The sequence below is a fragment of the Trichogramma pretiosum genome, unplaced genomic scaffold (assembly GCF_000599845.2).
Source record: "Trichogramma pretiosum strain Unisexual culture from Peru unplaced genomic scaffold, Tpre_2.0 scaffold34, whole genome shotgun sequence".
Lineage (NCBI taxonomy): Eukaryota > Metazoa > Arthropoda > Insecta > Hymenoptera > Trichogrammatidae > Trichogramma > Trichogramma pretiosum.
Window position 1 is genome coordinate 785,771 of NW_019641683.1, and position 18,554 is coordinate 804,324.

Sequence of the window (18,554 nt, forward strand, 5' to 3'; positions counted from 1 at the left end):
ATATGATATATTTTATAAAAAATTTGCATTTATAATTATAAAAAAAGTTTTTTAGTTCTTGGCAGTTTATAAATACATAATCATAATTAGAATAGATCCTTTAAATTACTTTAACGGTGCACAATTTTTGTGAAAATCATCTTTTTCTCAAATTAATTAGTTCAAACATAAAAATATTAGAGATTGAGTTTTCGTCGAGAATTCCACTCAAGCTATATCTTTGGCGGATCGAAATATTCACATTAAATTGTAAAAATATTTCCGAGTGTAAAAATCTGTATATAAAATTATTTTATAAATTTTTTTATACTGAAATGCATTAAGCTGATTGATAATATAGTGATCGATTCTTCCAAATTTGAATAAAACGATCTACACATCATAGCAAAAGTCATAGTTGGGTGGTGGATCAGGTATTAATGGTGGATCTTGTGGAATGTCAATTCCTTCGGCATCTAATAATCTAAGTTTTATATCCATAGATAAAAGTGTATCTAAATCTTTCTCCGTTTCTTTGCTGGTCATTCGATTTCCTGCAAAAATTATCTCTTATGAATTACAATCAAAATTAAAAGCTTCGTAGTTGAAATAAAAAATTCATACCTAATAAAGAATTAATACCATCAGTCCAATAATCAAAAATCTGTTCATCTGGAGCTACAAAGTCCAAACTTGTTGTATCTACTGAGTCCAAAAGCAAAGAAAAAGCTAATTGATGAGTTGTTTTGCGTCTTTGTAAATCCTTCATATGAGGACAGTCTCTGCCAGTTAGTAGACCCCGAATTTCTACAATGGCTAATTTTGTAGGTAGTTCGTCAATACTTGGAACTGATTTTTCATCACAGTCGCCATAATGGAAGACTTTGTGATTTGGTGATAGGCGAACATACCAAAATTTGTCTTTTATTCGCTGAAAGTGAAATTTATTTTAAATATTATTATTTTGTATGAATCTTACAAAAGCTTGCTATGAAATTTTTTTTCGCAAAAATACAGAAAAAACAATATTAAAATATTATACAAATAATTAAATTAATCAAAAAAATTACCTGTCCTCTTGAACTATACTTTGTAAATCGTGTTCCTTCTACAAGAAAGCCCAGTCTTTGCTGTTGAATTAAAGCTATAATATCAGGTGAAATTTGTTCTTTTAACTCAACTATAGGTCTAGCCTGACTCTCCCATTCTTCCCTATCAGTTCTCTCTTGTTGCCACAAAGTTGTTATTTGTGAATAAGTTAGTTGTTGTAATTTATTTTTGAATTTATCTAAACCAGTTGGTTTTGATTCCAGGGCTCTTTTGATTTGTTCACTTACAACAGAAAAGACCTTAACAAAATCTTCTGTGGTAGCTCTCATTTCTTTCCATGTTCTGTTTAATAAGATTATACAAGCACAATAGAATTCTTCAAAAGGATTATCATGTGTAAAAAACATGGGATGATATGATTGACCTTGTTCACTAGGAGCTTCACCAATTTTTAAAATCTATACCAAAAGAAATATTGTGAATCCAGCAGAATAATTATTTATATTTTCATAATTAGTACTTACTTCACACAATCGTTTGACAAGCTCTATACTTGTTCGTCCAAATGGACATTCATGCTCATCAGCTCTGCAAGAATTTTCTAGTACAACTTTTGTGTAACTTTCAGAATGGACACGAGCAAAGTAGACCATACAATCTAAGGCCAGCATTCCTGGTGGTGTTTCTGTAAAATCTAACGCAGGATTAATATCACATTTGAATCCAAGTTTCTTATAATCTCTAGCAATCAAGCCTTGCTTTCTTGAAGTCACATCAATGTTGTTGGTTCCTTCTGAATCAAATGCAATTTTACGCAATTCTTTAATTTTTTCATGAGCATCCTGATCTAAGTTATCCATTTTAGTCATCATTCGCTGTTCCAATAAACTCAACAGCTGAGTTTGCATCATATAGAGTTGGTGAGCCATTTCAGAGCCTACCTAATAGGTAGAGATTCAAATGTTAAGTCAATAACCCACACTAATTTTTTGTAAAATAATGCAAATTTAAATTTTTTCAACTCACTTGTCCAGTAGATTGAATGACATTTGCAAGAATAACATTTCTGACTGATTTAGACTGCAAAGTTAAAGCGATTTCTTTACGTTTAGTTATATCTGCTTTTTGAAATAAAGCATTGATCAAAGCTATGGCATTTTGTTGAATTTGAGAATTTATATTTTGCAAATGTCTAACTAAGTTTTGAAATATTATTTCCTTTTCTACGTGGACAAACTTTCCAGCAGAATTCAAAACAATATTTTCAAGAATGCTCAAAGATGCTTTGATAACGTTTGAATCAATTGTTGTTATTTGATTGTTAACATAACTGGCAATTTTACAAATGAATGGAACTTCAACAATATCCCATGATACTATACCAAGTTCCATTAATTCAACAAATGATTGCAAACAATAAGCCAATGCATTGAATTTATATTTTTCATTTTCAATCTAGAAAAAATACAATATCATTTAGTAAAAGTACAAATGGTTTATCAAGTAATACTACATTTGAAAAATTTTAGTTACCTGAGAAATTATAAGAGCCAATCCATTTTTTTCTATAAATTCATTGGCAAATGTAATATCACGACTGAGTCTACTAAGCTTTTCCAGGGATCCAACAACTTTTTCTTCAGGGTTCCCATTAGTGAGTTTTTCAAGTATGTCACTTGCAGTCTTAGATGGTGAGTATTCTAATTTTAAAATACTCCCATTCTTAACTTCATTTCTATTTTTTTCTGTTATGTAATTTTGATTACTCTCTGAAAATTGTAACGCATATGACTCATGATCTGGAAGGTCCCAACCATTGCAAAGTTCCTAAGAAAAAAGGATTTATGTTCAGTCAACTAACAGTTGATTATAAGCATTACTATAAAGTAACAAACCTGAATAATTGCAGTCAAAGGAAGAGTCTGATTAAATTCAATCAATTGTGCTACTTGATCATTGAGTGACTTTACAGCTATTTTAACGATGTTAGAATCTTTTTGTGCAGGCATCTTTATCGTTTGTGTATACATGTAAGATGTCCTATGTCCAATTTTTAATACTGCAGTTGTCTAGCTCTGAATTTTCAGGGTATTTTTCTGGTTCAAAAATCACTCTTAGTTCCAAAAGTATTTGAATTTTCGTTACTTTTTTATTGCATCATTTATGCTCGCTTTTCATGGTAGGTGTGACCAGTTGAATATTACGCTTTCGCACCTATATATAGTTTATTTATTCTTTATTTTCTAATTAGCATACTTTTTCAAGTAAAACGATTGTAAATTGTCAAGTAAAAATAATAATGGCGACGTAATGGTTGTATGTGCAAGTGTTCTATCCCCATGACTTGAAAGTCGAGGTATAATATGTACAAACATAGACCATAGCAGTTCAGTACACATACACACATTTACCACACACTCTTAACTCCTAAGTCATAACGCGACTGCCATTTGCGCACCCCCTCTTTCCCACCTAAAGAACTATACGTACGTATAAAATGACTCATAGTCCATACTGTCAACAATAGACATGCGTCGCGCGAAAACTAGGATTCAAAAAAGCTCAGTTTGAATTTTTAGCTAATTTTTAGTATTGGTAAAGTACTAGTAAAGTAATATCCACAAAATTAAAAATATTTTTATCAATGCAATCTTATTCAGTAATAAAAAATCTTCTTTACACTATTAAATTTTTACATGAAACAAAATCGAGTTTTGTACCTTTATCGTACCAGTCGTACAATCGGATTATAAATACGGTAAGTTTTTAATATTTACAGTTTTTACAATTTATATAAACGTAAAATGAGGCTTAGACTTGTTTAAACAACTTGAATAATACTAATTTAATGGAACATTTATGTTATCCCTCTGTATTTTGTCATCTGATTTTGGAGTTAATTTTACTGCAGAGAATTGTTGTCCCAATAATTTCATTACATCAGCATGTTTCATTGTAACTCCTTTTTGTTTTACCAAGTGATAATTTTCTTTTACATAAAGTGCAAAGCCAGAAGGTTCTTTTGCATTTGCAGCACTTTTTTGAACTTTTCCATTTTTTGTTACTTTATTTATGAGAAGTTCAAATTCTCCATGGCAGTAACCACATCGTTTTTTATTGAGATCTAAAGATTTTGAGTGCCTTCCAACACTATAACCACAGGATTTGCATTTGTAAGTGAATTTTGTTTGAATTTCATAGTTGTGACATCGAGATATTGGTGGTAATTCTGGGAAAGCTTTCACAGCCTTAGTAGCCCATGCTTTCCAAAAATTACCATGTCCATCTGATACGCCATTTATGAGCCAAGTTGCTGCATGGCACATCTCATGAATTAATGTATCTCGTAAACGATCAGGAGAATCTAAAATCTTTGAAGCAAGAACAATTCTTGAGGAACGAACTGTTTTACCTAAAGCTTTAAGTGATTGTTTATTGTAGCATTTTCCTGCAGTACCTCTCAATCTAACACTCCATTCGATCAACATGTCCTCTGGTAATTTATTATCAAAAACATTTTCATTGAATAATTTATAGAGTATTTTGCATAACTCCTCTTTTATTGATGGATACTTTGCTTTGTAAATCATTGCTTTTAAATCAGATTCTTCGAGTGGAACATCTTTAGATAAAGATGCCAAAAAACTTTTTTGCGATATTTTTTTTTCTGTTGATGGTTTACTAGTCGACTCACAAGTTTGAAAATTAACTTTTTTATTTGCTTTTACAATATTTTTAGGAAACACAATATCTTCTGGATCAAATTCACTTGTATCAGAGCTGCTTGATGAATCAAAAGTGAGTTTTTTTTTATTATCATTTCTTTTCCACATGTCATCATCTGTTTCAGAATCACAAATTGCCAACATATTGTTTTTGTTTTTTTTGTTGTTCATTTTTATTGTTGAGGGAGTACCAATTTTCAAGTTATTACCATTATATGGTGCTGGGTTACTAAGAGCTGTGTAATAAGAACAATCTGGACTACTTTCATTTGTTGAATCATCATTTATGAAACTATCATGAATGTTTTTTTGCCTTCTTGACTTTTTAATTGTAGTTTGTGCTTTTTGAATCAAAATGTTTTGACCATTCTCTTTGCCCAGTAAATTATTATCCGAAACATATTCATCATTTAGTTTTGTAGAATTACTTTTTTTTTTTGTAACTATTGAATTTTTTGTTATTTGTTTGGTCGTCTTTTTTCTTGGTTCTGAAACTGATACTAGTGATACCGCTTTATTTCTCCAAGTAGAACCATATAGGTTTTCTAAAATATCTGCACAATCGTTAATTGTTGTATCTATGATCGGCACATGGTCGTTATCTAATTGTTTACTCTTATCATCTATTAAAATGACATCTGAACTGTTTCGTGAATCTATATCTTCACTTATTAATGAAGATGGACAAATAAAATTATTTGTTTTAGGTGTTTTTTCTGATGAGGGTGTTTTTGTAAAATTTTTATCTGATATAAACAATTCATTGGTTTGATAGCCACTTGATACTGGTTTTTGCAAAGTTACTTTCTTTGAATTTGATTTTACTATGTCAATGGAAGATTTACTTGAGCTCTTAGTTGAAGGTGTATTTAAATCAAATGAGTCAGGCAACCAATTTTTTGTTTTGAGAATTTTGTTTGTTGGAGTAGTAGTACCACTTTTACTTGTGGGTGTATCTAAAGTCAATGAATATGATTCAGATGTAATGGTTTTTTTTAAAACAGAACTTACTTTATTGGCTAATGGAGTTCTATCAGAATTGCCTTTTTTAGATTCATTTGACGGTGTTTTATCCAAATGTTTATTGGTAGGTAATCTGTTTTTCATCAAGTCTAATTCAGAATTGTTTCTTTCTAAATATCGGTCAGTGGTGCTCTGTTTTCTTTGTGTTTTTGAGGAGTTTGATTCTTCTTCTAGCCTTTTCAATCTTGAAAATTTGTCACGATTATTTGGAGTTTCAAAATTCATTTCAAACCGTTCCAAACTACTGTTTCCAGATGAATTTACACCACTATGTCTGCTATCAGCAACAATACTTTCCTGACTGCATGAACTTCTACATTGAGAACCATCAAAATTCATTGAAAGCCATCTCATGATTTCTTTCTTCTTTCTTTCCGAAAGAGTAACGCTTTCAGATACTGTATCTTTTATGATTTGTGGAACTTGACTTTCATCAATTTCTGAATCGTCACTTTCTTCTATGATAATTTTTTTACCAACGTCTTTGATAGATTTCTTACATGTCATATTAGTTGGGTATTTTTCTCTAGAAGAATGATTACGCCAACATTTTTGAGGTGTATTAGTTTTTGAACGTTCTGTGACATTCATTTTTCTAAGAGAATCTAAATTTTCATCACTTGCAGATATATTTGGTTTACTATTTGAAAGTACACTCTCATCGTCTGAGTCATTTATAACAATAACTGCTTTTGGAAGCTTATCTTGCCACTTCAAACTTGAACTATCTTGTGTTTCATCAATGAAAGATTCAGATAAATGCAAACTAAAACTTTCTGTTTCAGTTTTATTATCTAGAGCAGTTGAAGAGAATATTTTATCTTTTGAAAAATCAAACGTGTCAATCAATAAGTGATTCGATTTTGATGTTTGGCGTAAATTAAAATCTTCTGTCATATCCATCATTATATATTTCTGATCTTGTTAAAGAACTATACTTCTTGCTCATATAAATTTTTTAAAATTAGTTGCATCAATAGAGAAACTATCAATTCATTCTTGATATTGACCAAAACAGATAGAGGTTCTGAAATTTTAAAATAATTAATGATAATTCTACGTGCGCCAACGCTACAAGTCACATAAACTTACCATGCTCATATGGTTTACGCATTTCATAAGTACTTCATTTAGTATTTAGTATTTGATAAAAATAAAATTAAGATGATAAAATACTTGGAACAAAGGTACGATTTGTTATCAATACAATTTCGGTGTCAACTCACTCAATTATACAGAACTCACCAGAGAACCAGACACCAGACTGCAGACATCAGTTATTTTGAATCGGTCTAACCGCCAAATAATCTAACCTTTAGTTTGGAAGCGCTAATGGCGCGAATATTAAAACGTAACTATTATTTTTATTCAGGACGAATGAAAAGAAGAATAATCTTTTACTTTTTTATAAAAAAATGTATTGTTATCACAATTTTTTCGGTAGTTCGGCTCAATTTTGGTATTTTGTGAGCTCAATTAGTTATTATTAGCCAACATTGAACAATCTTCTCTATATACATTAATAGAAATAACATGTATAGATTTTCCTTTTTTATCATTACAGAAAATAAGTTCTTAACTTAATCCTTTGATTCAATATATACAATTACGTTAAAATATTTTATAGTGATGTATTAGAATAATGATAAAAACATTTAAAACTTTTGTAAATAAGTTGTTTAAAGTTTCCAATCCCATGGTACACATAAAACGCCATCATTCATAACAGAATAATAGTGAGTCACCCACAGCATCACACCATCTAACATAGGCGATAATATTTTTTTATGTAGTAATAAACTTTCACAACACTGTATCATCAAATCAGGTGTAATGCTGTCATCTTTATTCAATGCAGCTAGACCTAACTCTTGAATAGTCTTATCATGCAATTCTTTTTCGAGATATTTTATTCTGTAAACAGTTAATTTTTTAAACATTTTTAATATATGTAATTATTTTGAAAGAATTTTAATTTACTTATTGTAGTGATGTAACCGTTTCATAGCTTCATTAAGATTTTCTGTTATAAAACTTATCAATAAAAAACTAGGGCAAGATGATGGCACAATGAACTGTCCAGTTGGAGACAACATTAGGGGTCCAGCTTCACTGCAAAAAAATATGTTAAAAATATTACTAGTTGTAAATGTTTAATGCTTAGAAATGATTTATGTCCAATTCACCCCTTATTTATTTAATATTTATCTATTTAATATAGGTAAAATTCAATATGTCTGTAGCAGATAAATATTTGTAATATAATTTTTGTCAAACTTACGCTTCAATTACAATTTCATAAGCAGATAAACTTTCTGGCCAAGACTTAGGATATTTTCTTTTTCCACAATAATCAGACAAAGTAGTTGTTAATTGTCTAAGTTGAGATTCATACTGGCCAACCATAACTTTGGGCATAAACTTTCTGCACATAAAAAGTATCCTAATCTCATATGTAAATTTACATATAAATATAATAGCTCACCTTCGACCAACTTTAATATCTAATAGCACTTTAGATACAGCTTTTTCAAATGCAGGCAATCTCAGCAGAACCACATCATATTTTTGTACATTTTTTATGAGCTGAAAAGATAATTGATAAAATTCAATTTGAATTGTTTATGTCCTTGAGAATCGTTACTTACATCCAACCAATTATGTCGAACTTCTCCAGAATTCAGCATCACATTTCCTTCTACACTTATGCCAGTACCATTAGCAAAAACTAAGGTTCTGTCTTTTAAAACTTTCATTGGCTCTGGGTGATGTTGAGCTAAAGCTTGAAAAGCTAATAAACATCCACGATAATGAGTTATGTTCCATCCACAGTCCCAAATAATTTTTTTTAAACCAAGATTCGTTGAGAGAACTTTTTCTAACTTTTTCACCTCTGATCTTATTGGTCGGCATGCCTCAAGTTTAATGTGTGCGTCATTAACGTATTTATCTAAATAAGCTCTAAAGCAACATATTAATGGATTAGAAATTGTAAGTTTAAATATTAAAAAATTTTTTTAGCATTCAAAAAACATCTAACTTTAATGTATCAGGAACTGAAACTATTTTCTGTTTCATAAAAATTGATGCATAAATTGGGTCATCTTCGAAATCAGAAAAATTGATTTCTTGTCCTGCAAAATTATGAAAATTTTTTTTTCTGGAACTTTCATCATATTTTGATGATTTTTCCTCTTCAATCTTATCAATGAATGTAGTTGGCAAGTTACATGCTTTCAGTATAGAAATTATTGTTTTACGAAGATCCTGTTGATTTAATTGTATATTAACTAATGTAAATTTTCCAGCTTTTAATTCTTTTTCATCTTTAGAACGTAAATAAAAGGCCAAGGTTGTAGGTCTGATTGCTCTTTTCTGTTGCAAAGTTTCTAAAGCAGAACTCAACTGCTTTAATGAATTTTCATTCACAGTCTTCAAAAGAATCAATTACATTATCTTTAGAAAAAGATATATCTTTATAGAAACAAAGAATTGATTTAAACTCACTCTTTGTGTAGGAAACTGTCCAAAAAGATCAGGATGAACAGTGAAATAAAAAGGTCTTAATGCTGTAGAAATTTCACTTGTACTTAAAGCTCGTACAATTTTTTTGTTTAAAAACCTGCTGTAAAAAAAAGTATTATTTAGTAACTTGTGCCTTCAAAACAAGAAAGAAAATTTATTAGAACTTTGAAATAAAATTCAAAAGTAATTGTTGGTGAAACTTACCATTGTTTCAGTAAGCAGTACATATTGAACACAAATGTTTGTAAGTTTAACTATCGCATTATGCTTACTTTTACCACATCCATTATTTTATAATTCAACACAATTATATCTCTGACGTATTGCCTTTGACAGAGTTGTTTTGGCTCGTATGATATGAACATCATAGTCTACGTGAGCAGCTGCGCCAAAAATATATTAAGATGATTCTGTTGTCATTGTTCAATGTTTAACCATTTTAACTACCTATAACTATCTGCAAGTGAGAAATTTCTTCTGCTAACAACAGATTGGCTTGTAGCCGCGGTAAATATGATACTAATTTATGAATTCAACTTGCACTCATTTCACATTTGGTACTTTAATTAATGGAAATGTTTTGACATATGTAATCTGAGATATGCAGTGATTTTAATTAAAACTGTTGATTCTCTTAAATCGACGCTACTGACGAAAACTAGCACTTTTTCTATATAAATCTAAGTATATAGAAAAGCGCGAGTTTTCGTAATCTCAATAAGTTTACATGTTTTTAGAAAATGGGCAATTTAGAGAATTGTGTTAATACTTTGTAAACTTTATAACACCTTTTTTAGCATTGATAATATTTTTCGTGAATTAATTTTTTAGAACATTCAATTTTTAAGTAAAAAGAATAGATATCTACAAAAATTAATAGAAAATATTTGATTTCTGTATTGTTAGAAGAAGTGCGTCAATTTATTGGATGCACTAAATCTTTTAATCTATTCATTAGAGTACATTTCAATTTCCAAACTAATGGTGTAGTTGTGAGTTCATTGTAAACTTACTCTAAGACAACAGTAGACTTGAAATAGAAATGACGCTTGCGCCCTGTTTCTTTATATGTGCAGGTGGTTTTATGGAATGAAAAGCTCGTCAGTTCGGATTAAACTAGCTGAGTTATAAGTCGAAGCGTTCATCCATTCAAATATAATATAAGTAAGTTAATTAATATTGTAAGAAAGTATATTGTAAATAAGTCATTCATTTATGAAAAAAGTTGCATAAAAAAAAATTATACGAGTTTTAACTTTAAAATCGATGTTTTACTATTTATTACAAATTTAAGGATTACAAAATTGAAAACTCTTCGCCGATCTTAAATTTTTGGTTTTTAAGGTATCACAAACTCAAAAAGTACACGTTTATTTTAAAATAATTTGATACAACTGTGTGAAATTATTTTTGTCTCAACGTAGCGCTGAATGAATTTAAAACTGCTATAAAATTTGGAACAATAAATGGTGAATTTTGGTTTACATCTGTGAGGGTAACATTTTTTTTTTACAATTCACATACATACTTATAATCAGTAAGTTTAATGTATAATTCAAATGAATATTTCTTAATAGTCAAATAGTTTTTAAATTATTCAAATACCTTCATTTAAAAATGGAACAATTTGTATAATGTAGCATTTAAATGTTTCGATTCAAGGCATTTAATTTTACTTCCTCTATGAATGATACTTTCAAAAATTCAAATTTTTAATGATAACAAATTTAGATAAATTTTCATAAAATTTTAAGGATTCTTTTTCTACATAATTTATATTTTGACATTTACCGTGTATTGTCAAACTTGTATCATCAGACGTGTTTTGCTTTTGAAAATTTTAATTTTGACTTAAAGATAAAGTTCAGTTTTTCAATTAAAAACTATTACTGAGTCATTGAGAGCAAATATCAAGGAGCAAATTAAATTTTTATCTAGGGTGCTAATATCAATGTGAAAATAAAGACTTTCAGATTCATTTAATTTCGACACTTTATCGAAAATACTTTATTACTATAATGTATTTGAGGATTTAGCGCTTTTCTGTACAAGTAAACTTTTTTTAGCTATAACTTTTTTAGTTCCTATTTCGAAATCTTCATATGAATACGTAAAAATAAGATATTATTGATTTGATAAAGTTTGTCTAGAATTTGATATTTTCAGGTTTATGTAGTCAAAATATAAAATTAGAAGGACAGCGATAAAAGAAATAATTGTGTATAAATTGTCAGCATTATCAATGATTCCATACGTGGTTACTGAATTTAAGAAGTTGAATAATAAACCCATGAAAAATGAAAAAATTGGAAAAAAACCGTAAATTTTCAAAAATTGATTGCTGTACAGTTTATAACCAGCTTATATAGTGTAATTAAAAAAGTTTCAAGCGGAATAATGGGGAACAGAGGAATTTTAAATAGGTCCGCAAATTATGTTGAGTCTGAACTCCACCTTCATACATTATCGCAACATCAAAAATTACATAATAACAGTTTTGATCTGCAAACAATAATAGATATTTTAAATAATTTTTATCAAGAATTTTATGGAGAAATTAATTATATTCTTATCTTATTATACATACCAGTTATAATTATCGCCGTAGTTGCCAATATTTTAGTTATTGTTGTGGTTTACAAGTATCGACATATGCGTAGGTGAGAAAAACTTTTTCATTACTTTCGATTAAAAATGTTTACTTTTTTGTTAGAAATTTTCAAAAACCGAAAATATTCAGATCTAATAAATGTAAAAAAATTATCCACGAACTGTAACATTAGAGAGGAGGGCTTACACATTTTTTCAACACATTACTGAAAAAATTCAATCGTGTTGACGCGCCGATTTGTTTGATAAAATGTTATTTATTAGCATACCATGTGACATTATTTTTTGAAATGTTAAAAATGTTTAAGAATGTGTTTGATGTTAATTCAATTATCGAACTCTACTTAAACGATGTTTTACGCAGAACATGATTTAAATGTATTAACCATACACGAATTTTACTGTTTTAGTTTGATTAGAATTAAAAAGTACAATGATGTAACGTCTGAAAACGTCAGAATTTAGAGTTTCATATCTAAAACATTTTTACCACAATTCACGATGTCAGCTCAGTTGTGAAATTTGATTTGAAATTTTAACGCGATGTACTACAGGTTATCTAGCAAAAAATGTCATGACACTGATTTTTTACTTTTAATTAATAAATAAACAAAATTACGAATATTTAAATAAAAATAACGTCAAGTACTGAATATTTTTTCGAATAAAAAAGTTGTAATATTTATTTTTAAATTTTATATTTAAAACTATACCACATTGAAAATCAATATCTGAACAAGTTTGGGAATTTTTCAGATTGTTTTGAGTAATGATTAACAGCTTTAACAACATTTACGCGACGCTCGACCGCCCGCGCATGGCACGTGACGTGTATTATCGTGGCGAATTTTCGTACAAGAAGAATAAGGGCCGAAATATTTTTTTATGATTCTTTCCAAATAGTACTACTGATGGTAAAAACTTATCTTGCTAAATGGAAATGTAGTAGGTAACTGTTTAAATGGATTTTCTTAAACATTACAACAATTTATAAAATTTAAGGAGTAAAATATGTGATCTTTCAAAAATATAATCTTTTTCTCTTTAATAATGTCGACAATGGGATGCATCAAAATCAGAGGTTTAAAAAAAGTAAATGTCAATCAGATGAAATAAAATGATACACACCCTATCCTAGTGAATCCTTCCTTCTACCCAGTCATATTCTCTTCTTCCATTAAAAAAATGAGACAACAACTTGCACTATCATCCTTTCGAACCCTCTAAGTGGTACGTGCAAGCGTTAAGTGTATTAGATGATTGTCGATAAAAGATAATTGATCGATGAAGTCTATATATGAGCCATTTCACGTCGAGGCTCCAATGATACGCTCGCGCGGCATTATTAGGTGAAATCGCCCAATTTCTAATTCTCCAGGAAAACCCCTAAATACAACCACAAAAAATAAGTGACATATGATTTCGATGGGGAATTGCGTCAAATTTATGATGATCGTGTATAATTTTCGATAATTTTCCAATTTTCTTGGAAAAATTTGGCATAAACTTACAAATTCGAATATCTCAAAAACTATAATTTTAAGATTTTTTAATTAGTCTAGATGGAAAAGGGTGGACATTTTTTATCGATATAGTGTAGTTGTTTTCCCAAAAAAGCGTTTATTGATTTTCTCTAGATATTACTCGATAAATATGAGGCGTGAGGCCGTCCGTGTACCACAAAAAATTTCTTTTCGTATTCTTCGATATATTCTAAAACTGTTTCATTCGTTAAATTTGTGCATTTCAAGCCTTTATTTTTGAACTAAAACGTCCTATTTACTAATCTAATTGAATTTTATCTTAATTATCGCACGGATGTTGCAGTATACAAAGGCTTAAATTTAAATTCTCCTTACATAAAAATATTCAGTATAAATACTATTTATCATGCTAGTTGAAAAAGTGTCGTGGTCTTTTCAAATATATTTCGAACTTGAAGCAAATGTGTGCATATTATAATTTCCGTAAAATAATTTCACTGAAATAACAAATTTTATATCCGGGTTCACACATAGAAATATCTGTTTATTCAGATGATTCATCGTTCATTTATATCCATACGAAAATTAGGTTACTCTATGTATATTTCATTAAATTTTTAAGCTTTTAATTTTCAAAGACTCATTTACGGTTTCATTGAAATTGATTGAAAATATCCCTAAAATTTTCCACTAACACTATAAACTTTAATATACTTTTATCAACTTTCAGAAACTTTAAAAAAAATTTATAAATTTGCATTTTTATACAAACTTTTATATGATCTCAAAACCTAATAATTCATAATAGTTTATAAAACCATATAAAGGTTTTTTCTTAAAAAACGCTTACATATTTTAAGGCCTGAAAAAATGCTTTGCAAGAAACTGTATTTATTTAAATTATTAAAATTTCTTAAAATACTTTTTCGTGTTTTAAATATTTTTTAATTTCAGTATAAACTGAATAATCGGAATGAATGAATCAATTCGAATCCCATCATTATACTTTATAAGTTTGCCTTTTTTTGTAGTTGTTTCACACGAAACTATCATAAATAGAAAATTTTTTCTTTCTTATGATGGCCAAGCTGCCGCGACATAATATTTTATGTGATTGATTTCAGAAAAAAAAGATTGTTTGTGGTTGTAATTAAAAAAAAAGAATACAATCGCTAAAAAAATTTCTAATTAAGTTTAGAGCTTCAATTAATTATATGTGGTAACTGACAAGATTGCTATTTTATGAATCATAAAAAATTTCTCATATTCTTAGCTAGAAGAGTAAATATTTAGGTGTGACAAAATGAAGCGATCGTGCAATTTTCAAAGAATTATTTAAGCTATGTGTTTATAAGATAAGAATTAAAAAGCATTGAAAAAATGTGAATTTTATTTTATCGAGCTTGCGTACATACAACCGTCTAGGGTATGATATGAATAATTTTATTTTAATTTAATAGCCTAAATATGATTTTCTAATCTGCGATTAAATTATTAACGTTAAACTCTTATAAACTGGTCTTTATACTATTAATTGATTGGATAATAAAAGAATATTCACAATTTTTTGAGGGATTAATATGGTTTACAAGATCAAATTAGGAGTTAAGTTAACAATACTATAATCTGTAATAAATATAATTATAATCTGTAATAAAGTATAGAATTAATAACACTTTATGTATTTTTTATTAAAATTTAGAGCACCGGGATTTCAAAGGTCATATTATCCATAGAAAACTGGTTCAAAATGTACCTTAAGGCTTAATCCATTGACGACCAAAATTCTTGATTATTTTGTTGGGTTTTGCAGCGATTGTTTTGTAGTTTTAGGCCTTAAAAAATTTGGCACGATCCTATTTCAATGTAAAATTTAATGCCCTTTCGGAAACTAGGCTCAAAATTTTGATTATTTAGATAGTAAAAAAGTTATAGCTCTTTTAACAAAAAAAACGTAAAAATTTTTGCAAAAAATCAATTTCTCGATTTTTTTAGCGATGTTACCGCTAAGGAATCACGATATAAACATGATCAGAGGTGATCACGACCATCAAAGTATCTCAGGGAATTTTTATGGAACTTTCGAACCACTCCTTCAAACAAAAAATAACTCATATTCATATAAAACATAACTCATTTTTTACTCGAAAACGATTGAATATAAAGAAAAAGTACACAAAAAAAAATTTGGAAAGTGGTTGGAGATTTATTTCACATGCCTAGGGACTTTTCTGTTTTTCCCGGCCTAGGGCAGTCATATACTATTTCTCCTCCTCTGACCGAAAGCTCGTTTTCCTTCCCTGCCAATTATGTAACGGGGAATAAATTCAATATTATGACCGGCTAGTTCGCACAGCGTGAATCTACGAGGATATTGATTCCGGGCTACAAAATACTTACTCGTCGAGTGAAATGCTCGGCGAGTCACTTACTTTCAATGGTGAACCTCGTGCGCCGTGGGTCGGCGAGTAATCTCCTCGTTGAGAATTTCGAGTGCTGAAATGGGCAGGTTATAGTAGGAAACTATTCAGCCATATATTTAATTATTAAATTAATGTGCTCGATTTATTAACTATTCGCGTGATTCACAATTCAATACAAGTAACTTCACAATCCACGGTGAAAAGGGATAAAATAGGGTCAATCGCTCGCTCGCATGTACCAATAGTTATCTCTTACTTTTAACCGCTTGCAGATCTGTTTCGGAGTTCGCTCAACGGGTTGTGAGGTACAGAGTGCACTCGTAGGCGTGTTCTGGAGCTTGCTCTTTGGTTTGTTGTGTAACGGCGGTAGCTCGACAATCGCAGTGTCGTGGTGGCAAGGGTTGGGACGCACAGTAGGAGAGACCGGGGCAAGCGTGGAAGTACGGACAGTTTTTAACATTGAATAAAAAATTTTCTAGAGAAGAAAAAAATCTGAAAAAATTTGAGCCGTTAGTTAAATACGTACTCTTTAATAAAATAAAAAAAAAATTCTATGTTTCGTGATTTTAGGCAATCAATAATTGAATTATAATAATTAGTTAAATTTATGCATTTTCTGATTATTTCGATTGGCTGCCATTTGACCAAAAATGGATGAAATCTTACGATGAAATTTTTTTTGGTAGAACAACTTTCAAACTTGAACCGGCAATTTTTTATTTTTTTAATTTTTATATTTATACATTATTTTCATTAGTTTGAAAAAGTTTGAAAAATGGGGCAAGATTGGCAATTAAAGCGGGGCATATTTAGCACACTGATTCGCAACTATCATTCGCGCGGCACCTGTCGATAACAGTACACGCATTGCGTACCTAACCTCGATTCGCAAACAATTTTTTAGACAAAAGTTTAAACAAATAGTTGTGCGACATGGTTCGACATTACAAAAAAAAGAACACAAAAAGAATGTGGAGTGATGAGTGCATGTACCAGGCGGTGGAACTTGCAATGCAAGGTACTTCTGTGAGTTATGCAGCAAAAGAATTTTGCATACCGAGATCAACCTTGCAAATCAAGTTGAATGAGGCTAAAGTCAAAAATAATATTCATGCAGCTTTAGAAATTAAACCATGTAAGTAATCATTATGCTTTTTTTTATTTCTAATTCAATTGCTAATGTTTCTGAGTTCTCTGTAGATGGATACCAAAGGACATATACACTTGATCAAGAAATGGCTCTGAGTAATTATATTCAGAATATGGGGACCAAACTCCATGGTTTAACTTCTCGAGATGTCATGAAACTTGCTTTTGATTTTGCTGTGAAGCTAGGCATACCTCACCGATTCAATACTAATGATGATAAATTTGTATTGATGGTTTTCTGTTGTGTTTCAGGTATGGCTGGAAAAGATTGGCTTAACTCGTTCATGGAAAGGCATGGTTTGTCTCATAGAAAAGGAGAGCATACTTCAGCAGCAAGGGCTCATGGTTTTAATAAAGTGGCTGTTGGAAAGTTTTTTGATATCCTAAAAAAATTGGATGATGATTATAAATTTCCCCCAGAGAATATTTATAATGTCGACGAGACAGAGATTTCAGTAGTCCTTAAATCATCTTCACGCATAGTGGCAAAGAGAGGAAGGCTTGGTTCGTACACAGCAGTAGAGCGGGGAAAGACCAATGGTTATAATTTCACTTGTCAAGCCCAATAAAGATTTCTTAGTTGGAAAATATCCAGGATCGTGGGCAGAGTTCCACAAATCAGGGTAGATGCAGCAAGATATCTTTACCAGATGGTTCAAAAAGTTTGTGGAATTTTCAAGAGCATCGCCTGCCAATTCTGTACTGCTGCTACTTAATGGACACGCCACTCATGTGAAAAACTTGGAGATCATAGAGCTCGCTGAGCAGAATGGTATTGTGATTGTTTGCTTCCCTCCTCACACTACCCATAAACTTCAACCCCTTGATGGAGGGTTCATGAAACCAATGAACACCTACTATGCAGAAGAAGTTATTAAGATGCAAAAACAGACATTTGTAAAGACACAGCACGTTTTTAGCATATTAAGTAGAGCCTTCGCCAAAGCTGTTAAAGCTGAAACTGCTTTAAACTCATTCAAAAAGTGTGGAATTTGTCCTTTTAATAGAGATGTCTTTGACGATGAAGATTTTGCTACTATTGGAAAGAATGCCTCTCCAAGTTCCAGTCAGTGACAGTTCAATAGGTAAGCTAAGATTTTTGTATTTTACTTTGTATGTTGTGTTTATGTATGTAGAGACAAAAATACTTTTTTAAGTAACGTCCTACTGTTACAGATAATTGCAGAATTTCTCACTATGAACAAATGTTACATGAAGTTAATGAAACAGAAGAACTTGTTGGACTTGATGCGACTGCTCTTTCTGAAGAAATAAATGGTTATGAGCCTATTATTCACTTACCTTTACGGGTCTTTAAAAATGCTGTAAACGCTATGCAAATTTTCATTGATGCAGCAGTAAGTTTTTCATTTTCAAATATTTTTTTATTTACTCATACCTAAATAACTTTTAAATGCAATTTTCATTTGCAGAACAAATTTTTACCAGGCCATAACTTAAATGCAACATCAGCTGCTATAAAACAAATCAATTTTAGTTCCAACGATAGCATAAATTCAAGAGAAAGCCCACAGGAATCATCTGCAAAAATTATCTCCGTTGAACCCCCAACAAAAACTAGTGAT

General features: G+C 30.1%; 4 protein-coding genes across 6 annotated transcripts in view; 1 reads left to right on the forward strand and 3 right to left on the reverse strand.

Moving 5' to 3' along the window:
• Positions 1–26: 26 nt before the first annotated feature.
• LOC106650179 (engulfment and cell motility protein 1) lies at positions 27–3,569 on the reverse strand. Its single transcript, XM_014368065.2, has 7 exons — positions 2,925–3,569; positions 2,563–2,856; positions 2,056–2,484; positions 1,554–1,970; positions 1,050–1,487; positions 604–910; positions 27–533 (listed from the first exon to the last, which is right to left on the reverse strand). Exons 1-7 carry the CDS (start codon positions 3,057–3,059, stop codon positions 373–375), a joined length of 2,181 nt encoding a protein of 726 aa, XP_014223551.1. The 5' UTR covers positions 3,060–3,569; the 3' UTR covers positions 27–372.
• A 93-nt stretch (positions 3,570–3,662) lies between these two features.
• Positions 3,663–7,055, reverse strand: LOC106650172. The gene is made up of 2 exons (XM_014368052.2): positions 6,870–7,055; positions 3,663–6,804 (listed from the first exon to the last, which is right to left on the reverse strand). The coding sequence occupies exon 2, from the start codon at positions 6,681–6,683 to the stop codon at positions 3,870–3,872; it is 2,814 nt and encodes a 937-aa protein (XP_014223538.1). The 5' UTR covers positions 6,684–6,804; positions 6,870–7,055; the 3' UTR covers positions 3,663–3,869.
• Positions 7,056–7,172: 117 nt separating this feature from the next.
• Positions 7,173–9,736, reverse strand: LOC106660092 (T-cell activation inhibitor, mitochondrial). 3 transcript variants are annotated; one of them, XM_023461078.1, is made up of 8 exons: positions 9,507–9,736; positions 9,285–9,399; positions 8,818–9,209; positions 8,426–8,738; positions 8,263–8,363; positions 8,059–8,220; positions 7,758–7,889; positions 7,173–7,691 (listed from the first exon to the last, which is right to left on the reverse strand). In XM_023461078.1, the coding sequence occupies exons 1-8, from the start codon at positions 9,527–9,529 to the stop codon at positions 7,457–7,459; spliced, it is 1,473 nt and encodes a 490-aa protein (XP_023316846.1). In that variant the 5' UTR covers positions 9,530–9,736; the 3' UTR covers positions 7,173–7,456. The 3 variants fall into 3 exon arrangements, with proteins under 3 accessions (XP_023316846.1, XP_014238420.1, XP_014238429.1); XM_014382934.2 differs by having other exon boundaries at positions 9,285–9,402; positions 9,507–9,735; XM_014382943.2 differs by having other exon boundaries at positions 8,059–8,202; positions 9,285–9,402; positions 9,507–9,733.
• A 2-nt stretch (positions 9,737–9,738) lies between these two features.
• LOC106659935 (pyroglutamylated RFamide peptide receptor-like) overlaps positions 9,739–18,554 on the forward strand; it is a 158,103-nt gene continuing 149,287 nt past the window's right edge. The window contains exons 1-3 of the mRNA XM_014382756.2: positions 9,739–9,809; positions 10,379–10,466; positions 11,469–11,962. Coding sequence (XP_014238242.1) covers positions 11,700–11,962 — 263 coding nt within the window. The 5' untranslated portion in view covers positions 9,739–9,809; positions 10,379–10,466; positions 11,469–11,699. The remainder of the gene's footprint in view (positions 9,810–10,378; positions 10,467–11,468; positions 11,963–18,554) is intronic.

Coding starts and splice junctions, on each gene's coding strand:
- LOC106650179 (XM_014368065.2), bottom strand. CDS start 3,059: ATGTATACACAAACGATAAAGATGCCTGCACAAAAAGATTCTAACATC. Junction 911..1,049: donor AGTATAGTTCAAGAGGACAG/GTAATTTTTTTG, acceptor TTTCACTTTCAG/CGAATAAAAGACAAATTTTG. Junction 534..603: donor TGGTATTAATTCTTTATTAG/GTATGAATTTTT, acceptor TAATTTTTGCAG/GAAATCGAATGACCAGCAAA.
- LOC106650172 (XM_014368052.2), bottom strand. CDS start 6,683: ATGATGGATATGACAGAAGATTTTAATTTACGCCAAACATCAAAATCG.
- LOC106660092 (XM_014382934.2), bottom strand. CDS start 9,529: ATGTACTGCTTACTGAAACAATG. Junction 8,739..8,817: donor TCAGTTCCTGATACATTAAA/GTTAGATGTTTT, acceptor ATGTTGCTTTAG/AGCTTATTTAGATAAATACG. Junction 8,221..8,262: donor GATATTAAAGTTGGTCGAAG/GTGAGCTATTAT, acceptor ATATGAGATTAG/GATACTTTTTATGTGCAGAA.